Consider the following 21,788-nt stretch of genomic DNA (forward strand, 5'->3'; position numbering starts at 1 on the left):
TTTTTTTTTTTTTTTTTTTTTTTTTGCAGTACTTGGGCCTCTGACTGTTGTGGCCTCTCCAGCTGCGGAGCACAGGCTCCGGACGCGCAGGCCCAGCGGCCATGGCTCACGGGCCCAGCTGCTCTGCGGCATGTGAGATCTTCCCGGACCGGGGCACCAACCTGTGTCCCCTGAGAGGCAGACTCTCGACCACTGCGCCACCAGGGAAGCCCTATCTTTGCCATTCTTATTTTAGTTTTTTGGCTGCGCCACGCGGCACATGTTTGTCTTGGATTTTTTTCTCTAAAAGTGCCCGAATCTTCATGAAGTTTTATTTTCAATGAGAACCTTTTTATCAGCCAAATGAATAATGCCTCTCCTGGCCAGGGCGTTTGATACATCTATTAATAAAGGAGTGAGCAGTACCCTCCTGGTGCAGATTTGGGGGTGGAACTGGGAGAGGTACTTTGTTCCTCTGGAGAGGAGGGGGAGCAGGGGCCACCTGTGGAATTCAGGAAAGCTGGGTTCTTATCACACTACTGCTATCAGCTGGCTGGCTGCCCTTGGGGAAATCCCTTTCCCTCTCTGGGCCTCAGTTTCCCCATCTGTAAAAAGGAGTTTGAGTGGACAATCAAAAGGCTATGGATTGGGCTTCCCTGGTGGCGCGGTGGTTGCGCGTCCGCCTGCCGATGCAGGGGAGCCGGGTTCGCGCCCCGGTCTGGGAGGATCCCGCGTGCCGCGGAGCGGCTGGGCCCGTGAGCCATGGCCGCTGGGCCTGCGCGTCCGGAGCCTGTGCTCCGCAACGGGAGAGGCCACGGCAGAGGGAGGCCCGCATACCACACACAACTGCTATCAGCTGGCTGGCTGCCCTTGGGGAAATCCCTTTCCCTCTCTGGGCCTCAGTTTCCCCATCTGTAAAAAGAAGGAGTTTGAGTGGACAATCAAAAGGCTATGGATCGGGCTTCCCTGGTGGCACAGTGGTTGAGAGTCCGCCTGCCGATACAGGGGACACAGGTTCGTGCCCCGGTCCGGGAAGATCCCACATGCCGCGGAGCGGCTGGGCCCGTGAGCCATGGCGGCTGAGCCTGCGCGTCCGGAGCCTGTGCTCCGCAACGGGAGAGGCCGCAACAGTGAGAGGCCCGCGTGACGCAAAAAAAAAAAAAAAAAAAAAAAAAAAAAAAAAAGGCTATGGATCTAAAGTTTTGTTTTTTAGTCTATGATGAAAGTGTCTTAATAGTAATAATGATAATAATAATAGTAATAGCTAAAACTTATCGAATGCTTATTACTACTGCTACTGTGAAAAATAGTTAACATTTACTGAGTACTGAATAATAATAATATTCATACTAATAATAGCTAATACTGCATACTTATTATAAGCCAGGCACCATTTAAAGCATTTTGCATGTATTAACTCATTTGAACCTTATACCTTCCCTAGGAGGTCGGTAGCATTCTTACTCCAACTTTACAGATGGGGAAACGGAGGCCCAGAGAGAGGAAGTGACAGGCTGCAACTCACACAGCTGGGAGGTGATGGGGCAGCAGTGTGGCCTCTGGCTCCAGAACCCTTGCCCTTCACTACCAGGCTGTGCTGCCTTTCTGTCCCTGTCATCCTTCCTCCTTCAATGATAGGAGTAGATATAATACAAGGATGATAACAACAGTAATATTAGTAGTATTAAAATAATAGCACCAGGAGACTTGCCTGGTGGTCCCGTGGTTAGGATTCCTCACTTCCACTGAGAGGGGTTGGATCCCTGGTTGGGGAACTAAGATCCAGCATGCCATGTGGCATGGCCCCCCACCCCCAAAAAAATAGCACCAGTGATCCACTGGTTCTTAATTATGGAGTCCTGTGCTAAACACTTTATTCCATGTAAAATCCCTTCAGTGGCCTCCCATTTCCCTGGGAGGACTCAAGGCTCTGCTGACCTATTACACTCCCTTCAATTTCTTTGCCTGCCTCTCTCTCCTCACCCTCCAAATAGCAAACTGGCCTCCTTCTGTTCTACCTTAGGGCCTTTACACATGCTGTTCTTAGCCTAGAACACTATTCCCTTCTCAGAAACAATGGTTTTCAGGGGGCTGATGTGGAGCTATGGGGAGACCTAATGCCATAATAATTGTGGGCATTTAGGAAATGGGAGGCAGGTATATAAGTATCTTACCACGTGCAGGGCAGTCCCACCGAGGAAGAATTATCCTTTCTCCTTCATGACTCTCTAATGTCCCTCACACAGGTGAAAACTCTGCTTGTAATGATCTGAGTCTTTTGTTTCAACCTAACTCTGCTTTATGTATCAGCATAAAGTATTTTTTGCATGTTTTAAATATACATCACATCTTCCCAGAATGCAAGTACTGGACAAATTAAAGGAAGAGTAGACTCTATGTCGTACGGAACTTCACCATTTTGGAACATCTCAACACTGATGGTAACTCCCTCATGTTATTCGAGTAGCCTGCATCCTGAGTCAGCTGGCATTTGTACCTGTCTCATTCATTGTGATTTTGTGTATAGGTGTCTGCATCAGAATTGCTTCACTCTGTCTTCTAGGGTCTCATTAGTCAAAGCGTGGTCCCTGGACCAGCACTGGCTCCTTAGAAATGCAGAACCTCAGGCTGCACCTGAGACCTACTGAATTAGAATCTGTATTTTCACAAGATCCCTGGGGATTCGTGCACCCATTCAATTTTGAGAAGTGCTAGTTTAGTGCATATGGCATGTAACAGAAGCATTTAAACACATCATTAAAGATTAATATGGTGCTGATGTATGTAAATGAAATCATTGTGTTGTACACCTTACACTTATACCGTGCTGCCTGTCAACTATACCTCAATAAAAGTGGAAGAAAAAAAAAGAATACCTAATGCCGAAAAAAGAAAACACAAAAAACTTACAAGAGGTTTTTTTTAAAAAAAGAAAAAAAAAATCAAAAGGATGCCCTAGTGGGGGGTGATATATAATAAAAGAAGAATAAGAGATCAACTATACTCCAATAAAAATTAAAAAAAAAAAAAGAAGACTAAGAGGACGTTAATTAATGAAAGAACACATGTAAGTTGTTTGGGCTCCTAAATGTACAATGACCGTAAGCTTTTCTAAGGAGTGTTACAAAATATTGTTATGAAAAACAGGGTGTCATTTCTGACTGGGTGAGGTGCTGACCTGGAAGATGCCGCCAAAAGCCTTGAACCCTGCTCTTCATTCAATTCTGAGGGCCCAGAGTGGTTTTTCAAACCCCCCAGGAATAGCATCAGGTGAAAAATGATTGACTCAATAACAGCTAAAAAGGGTCTAAATTTCCCAAGCACTTATTATGTGTCAGCTGCTCTTTCAGGCCCTTTGCATATATTACATCATTTAATTCGAGCAATGACCAAATTAGACCGCACTATCTCCATTTTACAGATTGTGAAAACTGAGGCCCAGAGACATGAAGTCCCTGCCGAAGGCCACACAGCAAGCACATGGAAGAGCTGTATAATTCTGGGGGAAAGTTCTTGTAGAGTTTCCCTGAGACGTACAAGGGCTTGATAGTTTGCAGCTTCTGGCGCCAGATGACCTGGGTTCAAGGCCACTTATTAGATGTGTTACCTTGGGCAAGTCAGCTCCAACTCTCAGTTTCCCCATCTGTGAAACGGGGCCATGACAACGAGGGGGTCTGTCAAGAAGCTGAAATAAGTGGCTCAGGAGAGTACCAGGTATCCAGCAGGTGCCACTTTGCCTCATCTTATCATTTCTACTATTGTCATCGCTTCCACTTACTTCCTCCTCCGGTGCCTGCGCTCCTTGTCCTCCCTGCGTGCGTCCCCGTCGTAGGCGGGCGGAGGGCCAAGCCGGTGCCGCCTCCTCCGCTCGCCGCCGTCTGGGCCTTCGCCTTCGCCGCCCCGGGCCGGCCGGCTGCCCTCACGGTGCCGGGACCTCCGATCGGCCTTGTCCTCCGGGCCCTCGTCGCCCGGCCTGCGGTGCGCGCGGTGCCTGCGGGGCTCCCCGTCGGCCCCCGTGCGCGGGGACCCGCTGCGGCTTTCCCGGCTGCACCCCTGCCGGTGGGCGTGCCTCCGGTGCGGGTCGCAGACTTTGCCCCGCTCCGCCTCGCCCTCCCAGAACCCCGGCTGCTCCAGGCCGCCCTCCCCGGCGTGGTGGTCCGACTCGCGGCCGTAAGGCCCCTCCCGGCTCAGCTCGGCCTCCTGGCTGCCCGCCCAGGGCCTCCGGGTGTCCAGGCCCACGGAGCCGCACGGGTCCCGGGCCCGGTCGTGGTAGCGGGCCTGTTTTCTCAGGAAGTCCTCGGCTCGCTGCTGCCCGAGGCGCTGGTCCACCGTGGGCTCGGCCGCCCGGCTCTTATTGGTGTTGTTGTTGCGGTTCTCCTGGGGATCAACCACCAGCGGCCGGTCCAGGTGGGTCTTCATGTCGGGCCGCAGGTGCCGGGCGTAGGAGGCCTTCCAGCGCTCGTCCGGGTCCATCTCGTTGTACAGCGCCTCCCGGCTGGCCAGCAGGTTCTGCTTCCGCATCTCGCTTGTCCGCTGCTCCCACACGGACTTGGAGGGCTTCTGGTTCTTCTGTTGTTCCTTCCTGCAATGGAAGGGCGCAGGGGTTAGGGCACTGCTGGGCATTGTGGCCTGCATGGACCCCTCGGGCTAACAGGCGTCTCAGCCCAGGTGGGCATCTCGGTCCAGTGGGTGTCTCCACCGGGCTGGGTGTCGTGCCCCAGGTGGGCATTTCCGCCCAGGTGGGTACCTTGGCCAAAGTGGGCATCTCTGTCAAGGTGGGTATCATGGCCTGGCTGGGTATCCCTGCCTAACTAGGTGTTTCAACCTGTGTGGAAAACTCAGCCTGGCCGGGTGTCTCGTCCTTACAGGCGTCTTGGCCCAGATGGGCGTCTTGTTCCAGTAAGGTATCCTGGCCTGGCTGGGCATTTCGGTCTAATGGGGGTCTCAGCCCAGGTGTATGTCCCCACTGACCTCTCTACTCCTCTTCAAATTTTAGCACATGGCCTCTGGGGGCTGTCCTGATGTTCAAAATATTTTAACCTCTGAGACAGCCAATCATAATGGACACTGACCTGGAGCAGGTTCTGGAAGCCCTGACATGGGCGCTTGGGAGCTTGGGACAGTGCCTCTCTAGCCACTGGTGCAAAACACCAGTGAGGTCATGGCTGGGAGTGCTGGCTGGGCTGAAGCCCTGCCTGGAGCACACAGATTTTTCCAGGGGTTGTACGTGTATTGATAGTTTTATACAGACCATCAACTTCTATAGGCTTGCCTGCCTGAGCATGTACCTTCCTGGGCTCCCCTTCCACAACCATCTCCTTGCACTTTGAGAAAGAAAGCCCCCTCCCCATTGTCCCATTATGCACCGCCCCGCAGTATGCAAAATCCCAGGACTACCCAACAAAGGTGCAATTCAGAATATCTGTGTTAACGAATCTTTAATCAAGACACCTTAACTCTTACCACCTTAACACCTCTGATCCACCAGCAAATTCTGTCCACTCTGCCTTCATGATCTGTCTAGAATTCAGCTACATCCATGACTTGTTCAGTCACCACCCTGATCCAGCCCCCACTATCTCTTTTGCAGGGAACAATGCAGTCTTCTCCAACCTGGTCTCCTGGCTCCTGTCCTTGCTGCCCTGATAGCGTCCAAAGGGTACCTGTGACCACCTGAGTCCCTATCCCTCCTCAGCTCAAGAACCCTCCATGTCTCCCACCTGGCTCAGAGCAAAATTCTAAGTCCTCCCTATAGCTCACAAGGTCCTGCATGATCTGCTCATCACCTCTCTGCCCTCACCTCCCCGCCACTCGCCCACCTCACTCACTCTACTTCGGTCACACCGGCCTCCTTCGTGTTCCCTAAACACACCAGGCATGTTCCTGCCTTAGGGCCTTTGTACACGCTATTTCCACTGCCTGCGATACTCTTCACTCAGACCCCCACAGAGCTCCTCCCTCACCTTCTTCAGGCTTTGTCACCTTCTCAGTGAGACCTTCCCTGACAACTTTACTTAAAATCATAACTCTCACCACCCCTAGCCCTCCCTATAAACCTCAACCTCTTGTTAACGCTGTATTCCCAGCAGCTAGAACAGTGCCTGGCACATAGTACCTGCTTATTAATTATTTCTTGAGCGAAAGTGGGTGGGAGGGCAGAAGCATCTCTTCCTAAAGTTCCACCCAGTCAGGGACTGTTCCCTGCCCCCAAATCCTTGACTGGGAGGGTGCAGAGGTTGAGAAGCCCGGAGAGCATACCGGAGATGGGGGCACTTACACAGCTATGGACATGTTGGCTGCAGACAGAGGACTCACTTCTGCCACCTCCTTGGCTTTCTGGAGGGCGAGTTTCTGGTTGGCTGCCTCTTCTTCTTCCTGTTCATCCTAAAAGTCACATGTGATCCCTGTTCACAAAACATGAACTGGGCCTTGGGGCCTCACCTCTGACCCTATTGTTAACCAGGGGCAACATTTCAGATATTTACAAACAGGTGTGGCCTGGGTGTCAACCAAACAGAGCCGAGGCCCAGTGATTGGAAAGGACGCCCGTCAGTTAAGTATACTGCTATCCCCTTTATGTACAGGCTCAATAGCTAGCTCATTATTAACCCTATTTTAACACACAGTCAGAAGAAAAGGAGAAAGACTCCCTTCCCTTCCCACCATGGAAATTTTTCTGTACCCTGTCTCAATGAGCTGGAAATTAATGCAAAGATTTTCCTCTCACTCTACTTCCTGGGCCATTTAAGCTCTCTGAACCAAGACTTTTAAAGAACACTGACAAGCCCCCACGTGCAGAAAAATCTGGCATCCCACAGCCCATCCCATGCACTGCCAACAGCCTCCAGAAGGGGAATCAGGAGAGGAACTTATATTCTCAGCCAGTTAGGTTCAGAGAGGAGGAGGATGGGGGAAGATGTTTTAAAAATACACACAGAAAAAGACGTTTTGGGGCTTTAAATCCTTCTTCAGCCTTCATGCAGGGCCTCATTCGTAAAACAGAAAAGCCAACAAAGAAAAAGCAAAGAAAAAGCAACAAGAAAGAAATGGCCAGAGATGAACCCGCCAATAAAAAAGGTCATGCGGTGGCAGGGCACCTCTCCCACTGTGCTGAGATGTCTGGGGCAAGAAGCAACCTTACCACCTCAGAAATGGTCAGATCAGGACACTCTCTGTCAGTGACAACACAGGGGTGGGACCCCGCTGGCCACCCTGCTCTCCCAAGGCCTCCCCTCCTCCTGGCATCACACCCAGCATTTCTCAGAGCTGAGTCCCTGGACCACCTGCCTAAGAAACACTGCAAATGCAGATACCCAGGTCTCCTGAAGAACCTGGGCTGGGCCCTGGGATCCGCATTTTCAATAAGCTCCCAGTTGAGTCTGAAACACGCTCAAATTTAACAACGTTGCATGTGGTTAGAAGCACAAGTTCTGGACCCATCTGGATTCAAATCTCAGCTCCTTCACTTTCTGCTTACCTTGGACGAGTCTCTTAACTTCTCTGTGCCTCACAATCTTCATCTAAAATTTCAACTCTCCTCGACTTTCCCCACTTCGTTTTTCTCTTTAGCACTTATCACCATCTGACAGTTTCTTTCTCATCTATCTCTCCCCCTAGACTATCAACGAGGGCAGGGATTTGTCTGTTTTGTTCCCTGCCATGTCCCTGCCTCCTAGACCCCGTTCACAGTAGATGCTCAGTAAAGGCTTTTCCTTTTTAATTTCAATTTTAATTGATTAATTTATTTTTGGCCACGCTGTGGCTTGTGGGATCTTAGTTCCGTGACCAGGGACCGAACCCAGGGCCCTGGCAGTGGGAGTGCCGAGTCCTAACCACTGGACCACCAGGGAATTCCCAAACGCTTTTCAATGAATGACAAAATCTGTAAAATGGGGATCAGAGGATTTGCCTCCTAGGTTTTCTGTGAGGGTTAAATGAGATAAAAACCTACTACTACTATATATAAAATAGATAAACAATAAGGTCCTACTGTATAGCACAGGGAACTATAGTCAATATCTTGTAATAAATTATAATGGAAAAAATATGAAAAAGAATTATATATATGGATAACTGAATCACTTTGCTGTACACCAGAAACTAATACAAGATTATAAATCAACTATACTTCAATAAAAAAATTTTAAAAAAACCCAACCACATCAGGGGCTTAGGGGGGTCCCTGCCACATATTAAATGCCTGAGAAATGCTTGTGGAATAAATGAAGGAAAGAATGAGGGTCTGGAAGACACGTCACAGGAGATGAGCTTTCTCCTTCCCCTTCTCCCACCCTCCTGAAGTATCTCCTCCCCCATGGTGGCCCTTGAGGATTGGATCTTGGAACCTGGATGAGATCATGGCTGGAACAGCCCCTGAAGCACTGACGCCAGCCAGCTCCATGGTGGTCAGGACTGTGGCTGTGTGCTTGGGGTGGCGGAGACTTCCGTTTCCCCCAGTCGGAGCTGGGCCCAGGAAAGTCTCTCTCCCTCCTGCCAAGGCTGGCAGATGGAGGGTTGGCAAAGTCTGCTCAGTTCAGTTCAGTTCCCCGAACATGGCCTGAACACCTCGAGGCACTGGGGATGGGGCTGTGAAGCTGAGGCAGGTCCCAGGCCTGGACCTCCTAGGCTGAATGATTCTGCACACGTTCTTTTAATGTGATGAGGCTGCTGGTGAAAGGCTTAGGTCAGACGACCGCTAGCTCCTAAGATGCCTTTGTTCCTGACACCCTCCCCTCAAATTGCAAAAAGGTGCCCAGCTTCCTTCGTGCAGTGCACAACCTGTACAACCGTTCCCAGCCGCTCTGCTTGTGGGCTATCCCAGGAGTGTGAGCTGTGTTACTGAAAGCAATATTACCTCCTCTATGACTAGCTGAGGTGGACCTGAGTCCCAGGGAGTCCAAGGCTGCCCTGCAGGGCATCTGGCACCAGGTTTTGTCCAGATAATCCAATATCACTGACCATGAATGAAAACTGGACTTCTCCTCACATGGATGGTTCTCACCACCCATCCCCCCAATTCCCTTCTGATCTCATTTCCTGTACTCTTCTCTCTTTTCTGTTCTTTGAGGGGTCACACCTCTGCTCTTTCAGTTCCTAGATATGTGGTGAGGTCACAACTCTCCGGGCCCCAGTTTTCCCATCTGTGAAATGAACGTAACAGTAACTCCCTATCTCTTATGCTTTCTGGTGTCTGGCATACAAGAGGGGCAATCACATTTTCCTTGGTTGTTGTTATTTTTATTTTTATCATTACCTGCTCAGCTGGGGCTCAAATGAAAGCTGGCAGGGCGTGTGGGTAGACAACTTAGGTTCTGGAACTTGCCAAGTCTGGGTTCGAATCCTAGCCTTCCCTTTACCAGCTCTGTAAAATGTGAGCTCTAGGTCCAGGTGTCTGCTCATGTCAAGTGACTTACAAAGGCTCCCTTTAGTGAGCACTTCCTGTGTGTCAAGAACTGTGCTGAGCACCTGACATGTAGAGCATGATGCTCTAAATAGCAGCAGATATTATCATCCCATCTGGGGCCAGTGATTTTGCCTTTCTGAGCCTCAGTTCCCCCTTCTGCAAAAGGGAGAAAACAGCAATGCCTGGAACCACGAGCACATATAATTCTTTACTGCTACCACTCAGTGATGAAGTCCAGCCAACTCCCAAGCTCACAGGGACACACACTGAGCCTCAGGACCTTGTCTGGGTTATTCTCCATCTGTCCCCTCCTTTCGGGTTTAGGGTGGTGACAGTGCCTGCTATCCGAGAGGCTGCTGCATTCCTTGGAAGTCCCTTGACACTGCCCACTCCTTATAAATGGGCACTCTGGTGGAGTTTGCCATCTGTTTCCTGTAGAAACCCTGCTGCCTTAGCCCCCCTCCTTTGCTGTAGAATCCACTTTATTATGGACAGTCTATTTTGGGGGTGGGGGAGGAGGCACTTTCTCCCTGGTACAGGGCATCCAGGGCAAAAGCTCTGACCCTAGCCCCTACCCCCACCTGGCACGGTCCTGATCTGCCATGAGCAGGTGGTAACTTTGCCACAGCAACATTCTCCCACCAACTCCACCTTGGTGAGCTCCTGGGCGTTGGCCAAATTATCCACTGCGATGGCCAAGAACACGTTCAGGAGGGTGTCTGCAAACATCGGAGTCAGGGAAAGCATCGCCACTTGGACCTTGATATCTGGGACTCCTGAATCCCCCCCTTGTGCCCCCCAATCTGCTCTCCCTGAGGCCCGGGCACGTCCCCATTTCCCCACACAGAGGATACAGTTCCCAAAGAGCGTCAGCACGATGAAGTAGATGGAGAACACCATGCCGCCCTGCACACCCCCCTGAGACTTGATGCCGTCGTACATGACCTCATTCCAGTCTTCGCCCGTCAGGATCTGAAAGGGGAGGGAGAAACACACAGCCAACCCCCTCTCAACCTTGGGCCCCTCGGAGATGCAGCTGTGGAGCCGGAACCTGCCACGTGGGCCCCTCCTTGGCCCTTGTCTCTGGGTGGGGAGGGTCTCATCTGTTTGCAAGAGGAAGGGCTGTCCCTTCCTCTCAGGGCTGTCCCTGAGAGCATTGAGGGGCTCTCAGCCTGTTCTAGGAAAAAGTGACCCTGCAGGAGTCACAATCTTTCTGTAACTCCATCTTCCCTGATGTGATAAGGGGATTTTGCTATAGGCTGAGTTGCACTCCCTAAATTCATATGTTGAAGCTCTAAACCCTTGTGTGATGGTATTTGGAGATGGGAGGGAATTAGGATTAGATGAAGACATGACAGTGGGGCCCTCATGAGGGGATTAGTGCCTTTATAAGAAAAGACACCAGAGAACTTGGTCTCTCTCTCTCTCTCTCTCTCTCTCCCTGCCACGTGAGAGAGAAGTAAGAAGGTGGCTGTCTGCAAGCCGGGAAGAGAGTCCTCACCAGGAACCAACCCTGCATGCACCCTGATTGTGGACCTCCAGCCTCCAGAACTGTGAGAAATAAATTTCTCTTGCCATATATTCATTGGTACTTCTGGACTGCTGTGTCTGGGGGTGGTGATGGTGGTGGTACTGGTGACCAAGGAAGCCTCAGGTAAAGGGACACAGGTGCTGGTAGATAGAAGTTGTGCGGATGCGTATGCGAAGGGCTAAAGGGATATGTATGTAGCGTCCACACAGTTGTTAAAAAATATACAACTTCCCTCCTTTGTATTATTTCCATGAGGATAAAGTAAATGTGAAAGAACTCCCAAAACATGAATCTGTTAATGCAGGGTGTTTTAGCCTTGGTACTACTGACATTTGGGACTTCCTCCCGTCCTGTGCACTGTAGGGTGTTGACCGGCATCCTTGGCCTCTACCCATTAGATGCCAGTAACATCCCCCCACACCCCCAGTTGTGACAACTCAAAATGTTTTCAGATACTTCTAGGTGACCTTGGGGGACAGACTCCCTCTTGGGCAAGAACCCTTGTGCTGAAGACATATGGATGGTGATTACTACTATTAATAATCATTTATGTGCAGGCTCAGAACTTCATGGATGGTTTCCCTTTCCAAGCCCGTGTCTAGGGGTCTCATTTAGAAATTACCTCTCCCCCAGGAGAAGAGAGGAGTGAAGTCACATTTTCCATAAACTCTCTGTCCCCTAAAGAGACAGAACCCACATGGAAAGGCTCTGGAAGTCCCAGCTAGGCCAGTATCCAAACCTCAGGGCATGTGCCTACATGGGTACAGAAGTTGGTTTGGGGAGACCACCCAGGGTCAATCTGTTTGCCTTGGAATATGGGATTGGGGTGTCTTCCAATCTGGGGGAGGATGGTGTATTATCCATGTCTATTACTTTCTATATTCTGATGCTTTGACATATGTGGGAGGCCTTGTTGACCCTGGAGGGAGTCAGGACTAGCTAATTCTTAGAGATAGTAACCAACTTGCCTGTGAATGTGCTTTTCTTTTTTTTTTTGGCGGTACGCGGGCCTCTCACTGTTGTGGCCTCTCCCGTTGTGGAGCGCAGGCTCCGGACGCGCAGGCCCAGCGGCCATGGCCCACGGGCCCAGCCGCTCCGCGGCATATGGGATCCTCCCGGACCGGGGCACAAACCCGTGTCCCCTGCATCGGCAGGCGGACTCCCAACCACTGCGCCACCAGGGAAGCCCTGAATGTGCTTTTCAAATGCAAACCAACCAATCCAGAGCCACACTCCCAACCATCTCCACTGTTGGGCTCTTACAATCAGGGCCAACCTTCTCCTGCCAGAATCAGCCCAGGGTCAGGTACCAGACAACTCAGGACAGCTCCAGGGCCTGCTGAAATTATTTAAACTAGCCAATCCTAAGCCTGCTTAATGTGCCTTGCCCATTTCTTCCTGTGGAAACCACAATAAAGGCTCCTGGCAAGTTCCCCACTCCCTCTGCTTCCTGATGAACTCTGGTGCTTGCCTGTATGGCCCTGCATTCATGGGGCTGGGTGAAGGCTGTACCTGAAATACCGTCATTATTGCTGCTGGAAAGGTGTCGAAGTTGGTAGGAGGAGTCCCTTCATCAAAATTAAACCTGCAGAGAGGACACAGACATTTCATGTTGGTCCCACCTCAGGTGTTCCGAGGGCTTGGCACAGTATCTTGTTTCCAGGGCAGTATCTCTGTCCCCTAAAAGGACACCCTGCGTGGTACCCCGGGCCCCACCCATCTGGGTGAGTGCACTGGGCATCCAGGCCACGAGGAGGGCAGACTGTGTGATGCAGGTGGGCCTGGGTCTCTGGAGGCACTGAGCAAAGTGCCTGGGGGTGGGAGGCCCTGGGCTGGACCCCAGGGAAGCAGAAGTCAGAGAATCTGCTGAGCACTCACTGGCCACCAAAGAGTTGCATTCCCAGAAGGGCAAAGACGACGATGAACAGGAAAAGGAGGAACAACAGGCTGATGATGGATTTCATGGAGTTGAGAAGAGAGACGACCAGGTTCCTGAGAGATGCCCAGTACCTGCCAACAGAGGCCAGGGTTGGGGGTGGGGGTCAGGCTGGGCCAGGGTGGCAGCAGCTAAGCCCACCTTCCCAACATGGTGGAGGTGGCCCCACCCTGGCCCCCATCTCCATCCCCATCGGGATGCCAGGGAACCCCAAAGACTTACTTTGTGACTTTGAAAATACGCAATAACCTGAGGGCTCGTAACACACTGATTCCAAAGGATGTGCCGGGTTTTATGACGGCCCAGATGACCTCAAAGATGCTCCCGATGATGACCTAGAACAGAGGACCCGGTCTTATGTCCAGGCTCCTTGCAAATGTGCCCTGGGTCTGAACCTTGCAGGAACCCAATCCAACTCCCACCCTCAAATAGAATCAGGGTGAGGGTCTCAGACCCCTCTCATCCCTTCTCTTTTTTAACTTATTAAGAGCTGATGAGCACAAAAAATTCATGAAACACATAATTACAAAGCAAATGCCCACGAAACCACCACCTATGTCGAGAAATAAGACATGTCAGCAGCCTGAAAGCCTCCAGGGACCCCTAGACATTAGCCACCACCTTGAATTTTATGCTAACCGTTTCCTTTAACCATTTGCATTTAAAAAATTGAGGTGGAATTCACATAACATAAAATTAACCAGAAAGGTTAACTTAAAATAGTGCACAATGTAGTGGCCTTTAGTACATTCACCATGTTGTATGACCATCACCCCCCTCTAGTTCCGAAACATTTCCATCACCCTCCAGGAAGACCCCGGACCCATTAGCAGCCACTCCCCATCCCCCTCTTCCCAGCGCCTGGCAACCACTAATCTACTTTCTGTCACTGGAGATTTGCCAGTTCTGGATATTTCATATAAATGGAATTATGTAATATGTGACCTTTTATTTGATGTCCGGCTTCTTTCGCTTATCATAATGTTTTCGAGGTCTTTGCCTTTTTAAAGCATTCAAGGATCCTCCGTAATCCATATAGCTTAGTTTTACCCATATGAACTTTCATAAGCAGAATCGTGCTGTATGGACTGGTTTTGTCAGTGTCTTGCTTCCTTTTGTGCAGTATTGTGTGGCTGATGGGTGTGGCTGTTTTTGGCTGCCTCTCATTGGTGCAGAGAATTTCATTATGTGGCTAGGCCACAACTTTATCCACTCTATTGCAAAGGAATATTTGGGTTGTTTGGTCTGGGACTAGCGAGGCTGCTCAGGACATTCTTGTATGTGTCTCCTGGGCATCTGTGTGAGTCTCTCTAGGGGTGAATCCCTAGCAGTGGAATCGCCAGGTCAATCCTACTTTCCAAAAAGGGTCCACAAATTTCCCCTCCCACTAGCAGTGGTTGAGGAGGGTTCTAGGGGCTCTGCATCCTTGCTGAAGTTGAGATTGTCCTTTCATTCCTTTTGCATTCAGCAGAGTCTCTCATATCTAGGGGTGATCCTACTCTCTTTTGGATGTCCCCAGGTGTCAGCCATTCTAAGCCAGAGCTGGAGAATTGAAATCCTTAGAAACCAGACCACTTACCCCACAATCAAAACAGTTGAAGGAAGAGTGGAAGTAAGGCCGCGTCCCAAGCCCGTACATTTTTATAAACATTTCGGACATAAAGAGTCCTAAGAAAATGAATTCTGCATAGTCTAGAAGGGAGAGGGGGGAAAACAGAGGAGGTTAGATCTGTGGTGGGGAGGTTCTAGGTGGCTCTGACATTCCTGTTAATTGCAACCCTGGCTGGTGGGTTCCTGGGTGCTTACTATATATTTTTTTAAAAAGTTAATTAATTAATTAAAAAAATTTTAAATTGAAGTATAGTTGATTTATAATGTTTCAGGTATACAGCAAAGTGATTTAGTTATATATATATATATATTCTTTTTCATATTCTTTTCCATTATGGGTTATTACAAGATATTGAATATAGTTCCCTGTGTTATACAGTAGGTCCTTGTTGTTTATTTTATACATCTTACTACGTTTTTAGAACGAACAAATGAATGAATTAACTAACTGACTAACTAATTGGATAACTAACAAAATAAAGTGGTTCCATAATACCAGCATGTCATAATCTAAGAATTATGACTAAACCACTTTTATATGTCTGAGTTCCGAAGGAATAATAGAAATAGAAATCATGACAGTGTCCTATTTGTAATCCTTGTGTTGGGGACTTAGTTGGAGCGCCACAGGCAACTAATCTAAGGCATGGCTTTTCTCCAAACTTCTTCGAAAACTCACACACGTCCCTTGGAAATCCTGTCTTGCTGATGTCTGAAAGTCGTGATGCAAGATAAAGCCTTTTGTTTTTTGGTGAGAAACCATAATGGTGCAAATACCTTGGGGAGAGGTAACTCATGGGTATTTGTTTGCTCCAGCAAAGAAATGTTTAATAGCAGTCCCTTTTCTGAGACGGCTTTCTTGGTGGGGTAGGAAGTTGAGGGGTCAGGAAGGGCATGAGTTGTCACCTACTGGAGGGGAAGGAGAGGTAAGGAGGAGTTTTGAGGGGAAGAAAGCATACAGAAAGGGAAGACAGAGGACCCAAACCTCCAAGAATTCCATTTTGGTCACATAGCTAACTCTGTTTGAAGGTCAAGGGTATTTGTTATATCATTCTTTTTTTTAATGGTGTAAGATTTTTTTCTAGTTCTTTGTGATTTTACTTTCCTTTTCTTATTTTTTGGCTGTACCGTGCAGCTTGTGGGATCTTAGTTCCCCAATCAGGGGTTGAACCCAGGCCCTCGTTAGTGAAAGTGCGGAGTCCTAACCACTGGACCACCGGGGAATTCCCTGTTATACCATTCTTTTAAGAGGTGGTTTGAACTGACTGTTAAGGTCTTTCCCACTCATTCCTGATTGAAACTTTCCCTTAGTTTTAGGACTCCAAGGAGCTCCTAGTGTCTGAGGGAAACTCTAGGGTCTCCAGGGCCCCTGGGACCAAAATGTCAGCAAGGGAAATCTGTCTATAACATCTGGTGTATTCCAAAAATCACCAGAAGAAACTCTGGGAGAACTTAAGAGTTTCCAAGATACTTGTTCCCCAGTTACCATGGAAATATGATAGCTGGTGATGCACAAGACCTGAGAGAATTACTTATCTGTAGCACTAGGGGGTCTGGAAGAACTTTCAGGGTCATCAAATCCAATTTCCACCAAGTACAGAAGAGGAATTTGAGACCCAGAGAAACGACTACACTTCATTGATTCCAAGACACATATTTTTGTTCACATTTTGATATCTCTGAAACTGGGGTGTATCTTAAAATTGGCATGTCCTAGTTTAGATGGCAGCATTGTTTTATTTCTTAGTGGCACATAAAATAAAAATAAAAGAGTGTCTTATAATTGAAGATGTGTTTGATTGATGGACAATGGTAAGAGCTTGTCCAAGGTCACATGGAGAGTTAGAGGCAGGGCAGGCATCAAGAACCCAGGTTACCTAGTAATCAGGGCAGGGATGTACCATCAGATACAGCTTGAACTCTGGGTTCAAATCCTGGCTACATCATTAACTAGCTGTGTGACTCTGGGCAAGTTGCTTAACCTCTCTGTGTTGCAGTTTTCTCAACTGGAAATTGATAATTAAAGGACATTTACAGACACAGAGGCCCCAGGCAGGAAGTCCCAACCCCCTGTTCCTGAACCAGGACAGATAGAGCAAGGTGATTAGTGCGGAGAATATGGGAGATTAAAAATAGGCTATCAGAGGAGGTTAAGACAAAAAGTAAATAGTCCTCATTTATAAGTGACTCCAGGGGGACTAAATGCAATTACTAAGGTTGGAACTAGGTCAGGGCTCTCGGAAGGAGAACTGGCCCCTGGGGAATGTCCTGGGGGGAGGTCAGCCAACGTGACTGGGAACAATGAGGGTTACAAGGAGACAATGACATGGACCAGGCTCCCAGGCCTCTCTAGGGTGAAGACTTAACTTCTCCAATGGTTGTCTGGGTTAATCTGAACCAGGTCAGAAGGGTAGAGAATTTACAGACCTAAGTCAGACAAGCCAGTAGATGTAGGAGGAGGGCAGCCAGCAGGAAAAAAGGTTTGGGGGAAGTCCTCACTCGGGGCCCATAAGCCAGAGCCAAGGTATCCCACTTGCCTTCCTCACTGTCCAGCCATTACTCTTGTTGATTCCTAAGAGCTCTTTACTTTTAAAATCCTGCTCAGAGGTCTCCCCACCTTTCACTGCTTCTTTTCCCCCAACCTGGTCATGAGTTTTGATACTATCTCATATTAATTCCTGAAATCTGGGAATAGACCCAGAAGGGCAAAGCCTTGGAAATCCTGGTACCCACTGAGGGAGCAAGATGTTTTCACACTTGTTAGAGGGTATCTTCTAGGAATGAATCCCAGACATAAGGAAGTCAAAAAGGACAGGAGACGAAAGGGGAAAGAAGCAGAAGGTTTGAAAGAAAAGGGAAGAAGCAGAGAGTCAGAAATGAGGATAGAAAATGGGTACAACATACAGGTCACTTTTTTATTTCTAATGTGCCCCCATCTCTCAACCATAAATTATTTGATTCCCAGAGATGCACCTAGAAATCACATGTATGTTTCTGTCTCTATCTGGCTGTCTTGCAGTCTCTGACTCTCTCTGTCTCTCTTCCAATGCACCCCTATGTGCCTTTCTTAGAAAGTGATCATGGAAGTCTCTGGTGGCCTAAATTCCAGCTTCCAGCTCAGGCCCAAAGAAATAGGGTTCTGTCATTGTGGCAGCAGCAACATCAGCCCCAAGTTGAGTTGTAGACATGGCCAAATGAAAGGGCAAAGTCAATGAGGACCAAAGAAGGAACACATACCATCAGAGAAAGAGAACTGGAAAAAGGGTGTGAGGAAGGGATCAGGGAGCCGGTGGGGGTGGGGCCAGGAGGTACTCACAGAGGAAGTCGGAGAGCCACTCGGGCTGGTTGTAATGAACGATAGCGACACACAGCGTGTTGAGGGCTACCAGACTGAGCACAGTCCAGTAGAAGGCCTGAGTTTTGACCATGCGGCGGATGTAGAAACGCATCCTCCTCTCCTTTTTGTGAAAAAAAGTTGAGTTCTCCAGCTTGGCACTTTTAATGCTGGCTCGGGCGAAGGGAGACCCTGCCAGGGAAAGGATGGAGAATGTCAAGGTGTTCCTGCAGAGGAAATTAACCGATGCATGGCCCAGGCACGGATTGTGGCCAGGGAATCCATTAGCCTCCCAAGCAAGAAAGCCCCTGGGAACCATCATGACCTATGGGCTTAGCTTTCCAGAGATGGTGCTTATGAGAAGGTGATGTCCCTGAAAATAATAGTATTGGAAATAACCAATGAGCGCTCAGGATGTCAATGGGGAGGCTGATGGCTCTTCATTGCTGGGGCCAACTTTCTGTATCTTCCTCTCCTGGCCATGTCTGATGACTCTGGGGGGTCATGCCACAGGGTGGGATAAGGCAGGAGCCTCTGATCAGGACTCCCAGTGCAGAGGCAGGCAGCAGAACTGCATGGACCATACTTAGAAAGCCTCCAGGAGGAGGTGTGGCTAGGATCCTAGTTTTCCATGGACATTTCACTTTAGAAATAATCACCAAAGAATGAGACAGCTGTGCCCTCTGCCTACGTATATTTTTGCTCCTAAGCATTTACAAGGTACCTACTGTGCCAGGCTCTGTCCCAGGTGTTCCATGTATACATTAACAGAGTCCTGCACTCCCGGGACTGATACTCCAGTGGGGGAGATGGAGAGCAAACATAATATAATAAATAGTAAATTAATAGTGTGATGGGGGACTTCCCTGGTGGTCCAGTGGCTAAGGATCCACACTCCCAATGCAGGGGGCCCGGCTATGATCCCTGATCAGGGAACCAGATCTCACATGCTGCAACTAAGAGTTCACATGCCACAACTAAAGATCCTGCGTGCCGCAACTAAGACCTGGCACAGCCAAATAAGTAAATAAATAAGTAAATATTTTTAAAAAATAGTGTGATGGAAGGTGAAAAGTGCTTTGGAAAAAAGAGAAAGTAGAGCAAAATAAGGGGACTGGGACCCCCAGGAGGGACCACTGGGAAGCCTACAGTATTAAATCAAGTGGTTAAGGTGAAGGGGTGGGCTTGAGTTACCGTAGTATCTTAGGTACCTTATGCAGAGGAAATAGCAAGTGCAAAGGCCCTGAGGCAGAAATGTGCCTGCCTGACATATTGTGGGAGCAGCATAAAGAGAACAGTGTGGCTGTAGTGGAGTGGTTCAGGTGGGAAAATGGAAGAGGTGAGGGCAGGGAGGAGACTGGGAAGGTTGTGAAGGGCCTTGGAGGCTGTGGGGAGAACTTGGGCTTTTGTTTTGTGTGAGGTGGGAGCCATGGAGGGTTTGAGCAGAGGAGGGACGTGACCTGACTGGGGTTCACAGGTGCCCCCTGGCTGCTGTGGGGGGCAAAGACTGTGGAAGGCAAGGGAAGGAGCAGGGAGGAGGTGACTGCTCTAGTCCAGGCAAATGATAATGGGGCTACCACTCCATAGTGGCTGAGAAGGAAGAAGAGTGGGCAGATTTGGGATGTGTTGTTTAAGGTAGATTTCGACATTTGCTGATGGACCAAGTGTGGGTGGAAGAGAGAGGGAGAAGCCAAGGTTTTTGGCCTGAGCCCCGGGAGGGATGGGGGGAGGTTCAGAGCTCAGTTTTGGATAGATTGATTTTACCTTCTAAAATACCTCCTCTTGTGGGACTTCCCTGGTGGCGCAGTGGAAAAGAATCCGCCTGCCAATGCAGGGGACACAGGTTCGAGCCCTGGTCCGGGAAGATCCCACATGCCGCAGAGCAACTAAGCCCGTGCGCCACAACTACTGAGCCTGCGCTCTAGAGTCCGCGAGCCACAACTACTGAAGCCCGTGTGCCTAGAGCTCCGCAGCAAGAGAAGCCACCGCAGTGAGAAGCCCGCGCACCACAACGAAGAGCAGCCCCTGCTCTCTGCAACTAGAGAAAGCCCGCGCGCAGCAACAAAGACCCAACGCAGCCAAAAATAAATAAATAAATTAATTTAAAAAAAAAACACCTCCTCTTGAAAATCTTCCATTGCATTCATTTGTTTATTGTTCTTCATTGGTTCTTTCATTTATTCATTAGTGTACTCATTCGTTCATTTATTTGTGCATTCATTCATTTGTTCACTCATTGGTATGTCATTCATTCATTCTTTCTTTCTTTCATCATTTGTTCATTCATTAGTGCATTCATTAATTCACCAATTTGTTTCTTCATTCATCATTTATTCACACATTCATTCATCCATCCACCCATCCATTATTCATTTGTTCATCCATCCATCCATCCATTCATTCATTTGTTCATTTATACGTTCATCCATCAAGGACTTCATCAACCTCATCACACCAGCCAGGCATGGGACACGGAAAACATCTCTCAGGATGCCACTTCCTATTAGCAAAATTCTAAACAGAGGCTGTGAGTTGGCACCCCAGGGGCCATACTGGTTCATCTTGGGTTTGTGAAATTTAAAATTATTGGTCTACATTTAAAAACTGGGAGATTTTCCATAAAAATATGGATTTCAGCTTCTCATGAATGAAAATAACAGCTGACATTTTTTGAACATTTAGAAGGCACTGCGGGGAATGCATTTTACACAGTAAGCTCCTCATCACAACCTTAGGAAGTAGGGACTGTCATTAACACATTTTACACCCTGAGCAAACAGAGACTGAGGGGAGTCCAGTAACTGGCTAAGAAGTGTCGAGTTAGTTCAGAGCCTGTGCTCTTGGCCACCATGCTGCACTCACTCCTGGAACATGTGGCCATGAGGAAGGGACCACATTCCTGCCCAGCAGCAGTTGGCCAGGTCCAGTGGCTGGATCCTCCCCTCATGTCCATCACCTGCCTGACCCCATGGGCATTGGGAACCCTAGGATGGCTCTTCACACCCCTTCCCAGTTGGGACATTTCCGGTCCTTATGGCTCCCAAAGATGTGCCCAGACCCACAGGCATCCACAAGCCTTGGCAATCACACCAGGCAGGAGGCCTCTTACCCCAACTCCTGCTGGAGCCACATGGAAACCCGGCTCCATCACCAACCGGCGAGTGACCTTGGGCAGATGACCTCGGACAAGTCACCTTGCATCCTGGGACTCCGGTGCCTTCCACCTCACAGGGCCGTTGGGAGAAATCAATGAGTTAATACCCCCTAGCATGATGCTGGCACATCATGCTTATTGGTAAGATTAAAATCTCTTACTACAACCCTAAGAGCTGAAATCAAGACTCATTCACATACCAACGCCTGGAGGAAGTCTTTCCTGATCACAGGGCCTGGAGACACATCCCATAATAGGCATCCCACTCATCAGGAATGGAGAGGAAAGTGAATATTAACTAACACCTATTGCAATGCCAGGCCGTGTGCCAGCTCTGTACTGTCTCCTCTATTTATTGCATTTCATACTCACTCTGACCCATGCTCCCTTTTGCTATACACTCTTGTCTATACTTTTCCTCTGTGGTGTGGAACTGTAATTGCAGGCAATCCTTAGATTTTAAAAATAATTTTAATAAGCCATTTTATGAAACCCCATTTATCTAAGATATCCATTTTAATGTGGAATCGATATAGAAATATATTAAAGACAGAGGAGAGGGGATTAAGCGCGCTGCGTAAAGGAGCTCCAGAAACGGGCGTGAGCCGCGGCTATCAGCGCGGACCCCAGAGACGGGCATGAGACGCTAGGGCTGCTGCTGCCGCCAAGAAGCCTGTGTGCGAGCACAGGTCACTCTCCACACCTCCCCTGCCGGGAGCCTGTGCAGCCTGCCACTGCCAGGGTCCCGTGATCCAGGGACAACTTCCCCGGGAGAACGCACGGCGCGCCTCAGGCTGGTGCAAAGTCACGCTGGCCTCTGCCACCGCAGGCTCGCCCCGC

General features: G+C 49.1%; 1 protein-coding gene across 1 annotated transcript in view; it reads right to left on the reverse strand.

Annotated features, from left to right (window-relative positions):
* CACNA1A (calcium voltage-gated channel subunit alpha1 A) overlaps positions 1-21,788 on the reverse strand; it is a 268,865-nt gene that overhangs the window by 98,347 nt on the left and 148,730 nt on the right. The window contains exons 11-19 of the mRNA XM_055091367.1: positions 17,777-17,986; positions 14,429-14,541; positions 13,072-13,184; positions 12,792-12,923; positions 12,426-12,498; positions 10,237-10,354; positions 10,025-10,101; positions 6,257-6,363; positions 3,758-4,561 (exon numbers count right to left, since the gene is read on the reverse strand). Coding sequence (XP_054947342.1) covers positions 3,758-4,561; positions 6,257-6,363; positions 10,025-10,101; positions 10,237-10,354; positions 12,426-12,498; positions 12,792-12,923; positions 13,072-13,184; positions 14,429-14,541; positions 17,777-17,986 — 1,747 coding nt within the window. The remainder of the gene's footprint in view (positions 1-3,757; positions 4,562-6,256; positions 6,364-10,024; positions 10,102-10,236; positions 10,355-12,425; positions 12,499-12,791; positions 12,924-13,071; positions 13,185-14,428; positions 14,542-17,776; positions 17,987-21,788) is intronic.

Source organism: Physeter macrocephalus, chromosome 2, assembly GCF_002837175.3.
Source record: "Physeter macrocephalus isolate SW-GA chromosome 2, ASM283717v5, whole genome shotgun sequence".
In the NCBI taxonomy this organism is placed as follows: Eukaryota; Metazoa; Chordata; class Mammalia; order Artiodactyla; family Physeteridae; genus Physeter; species Physeter macrocephalus.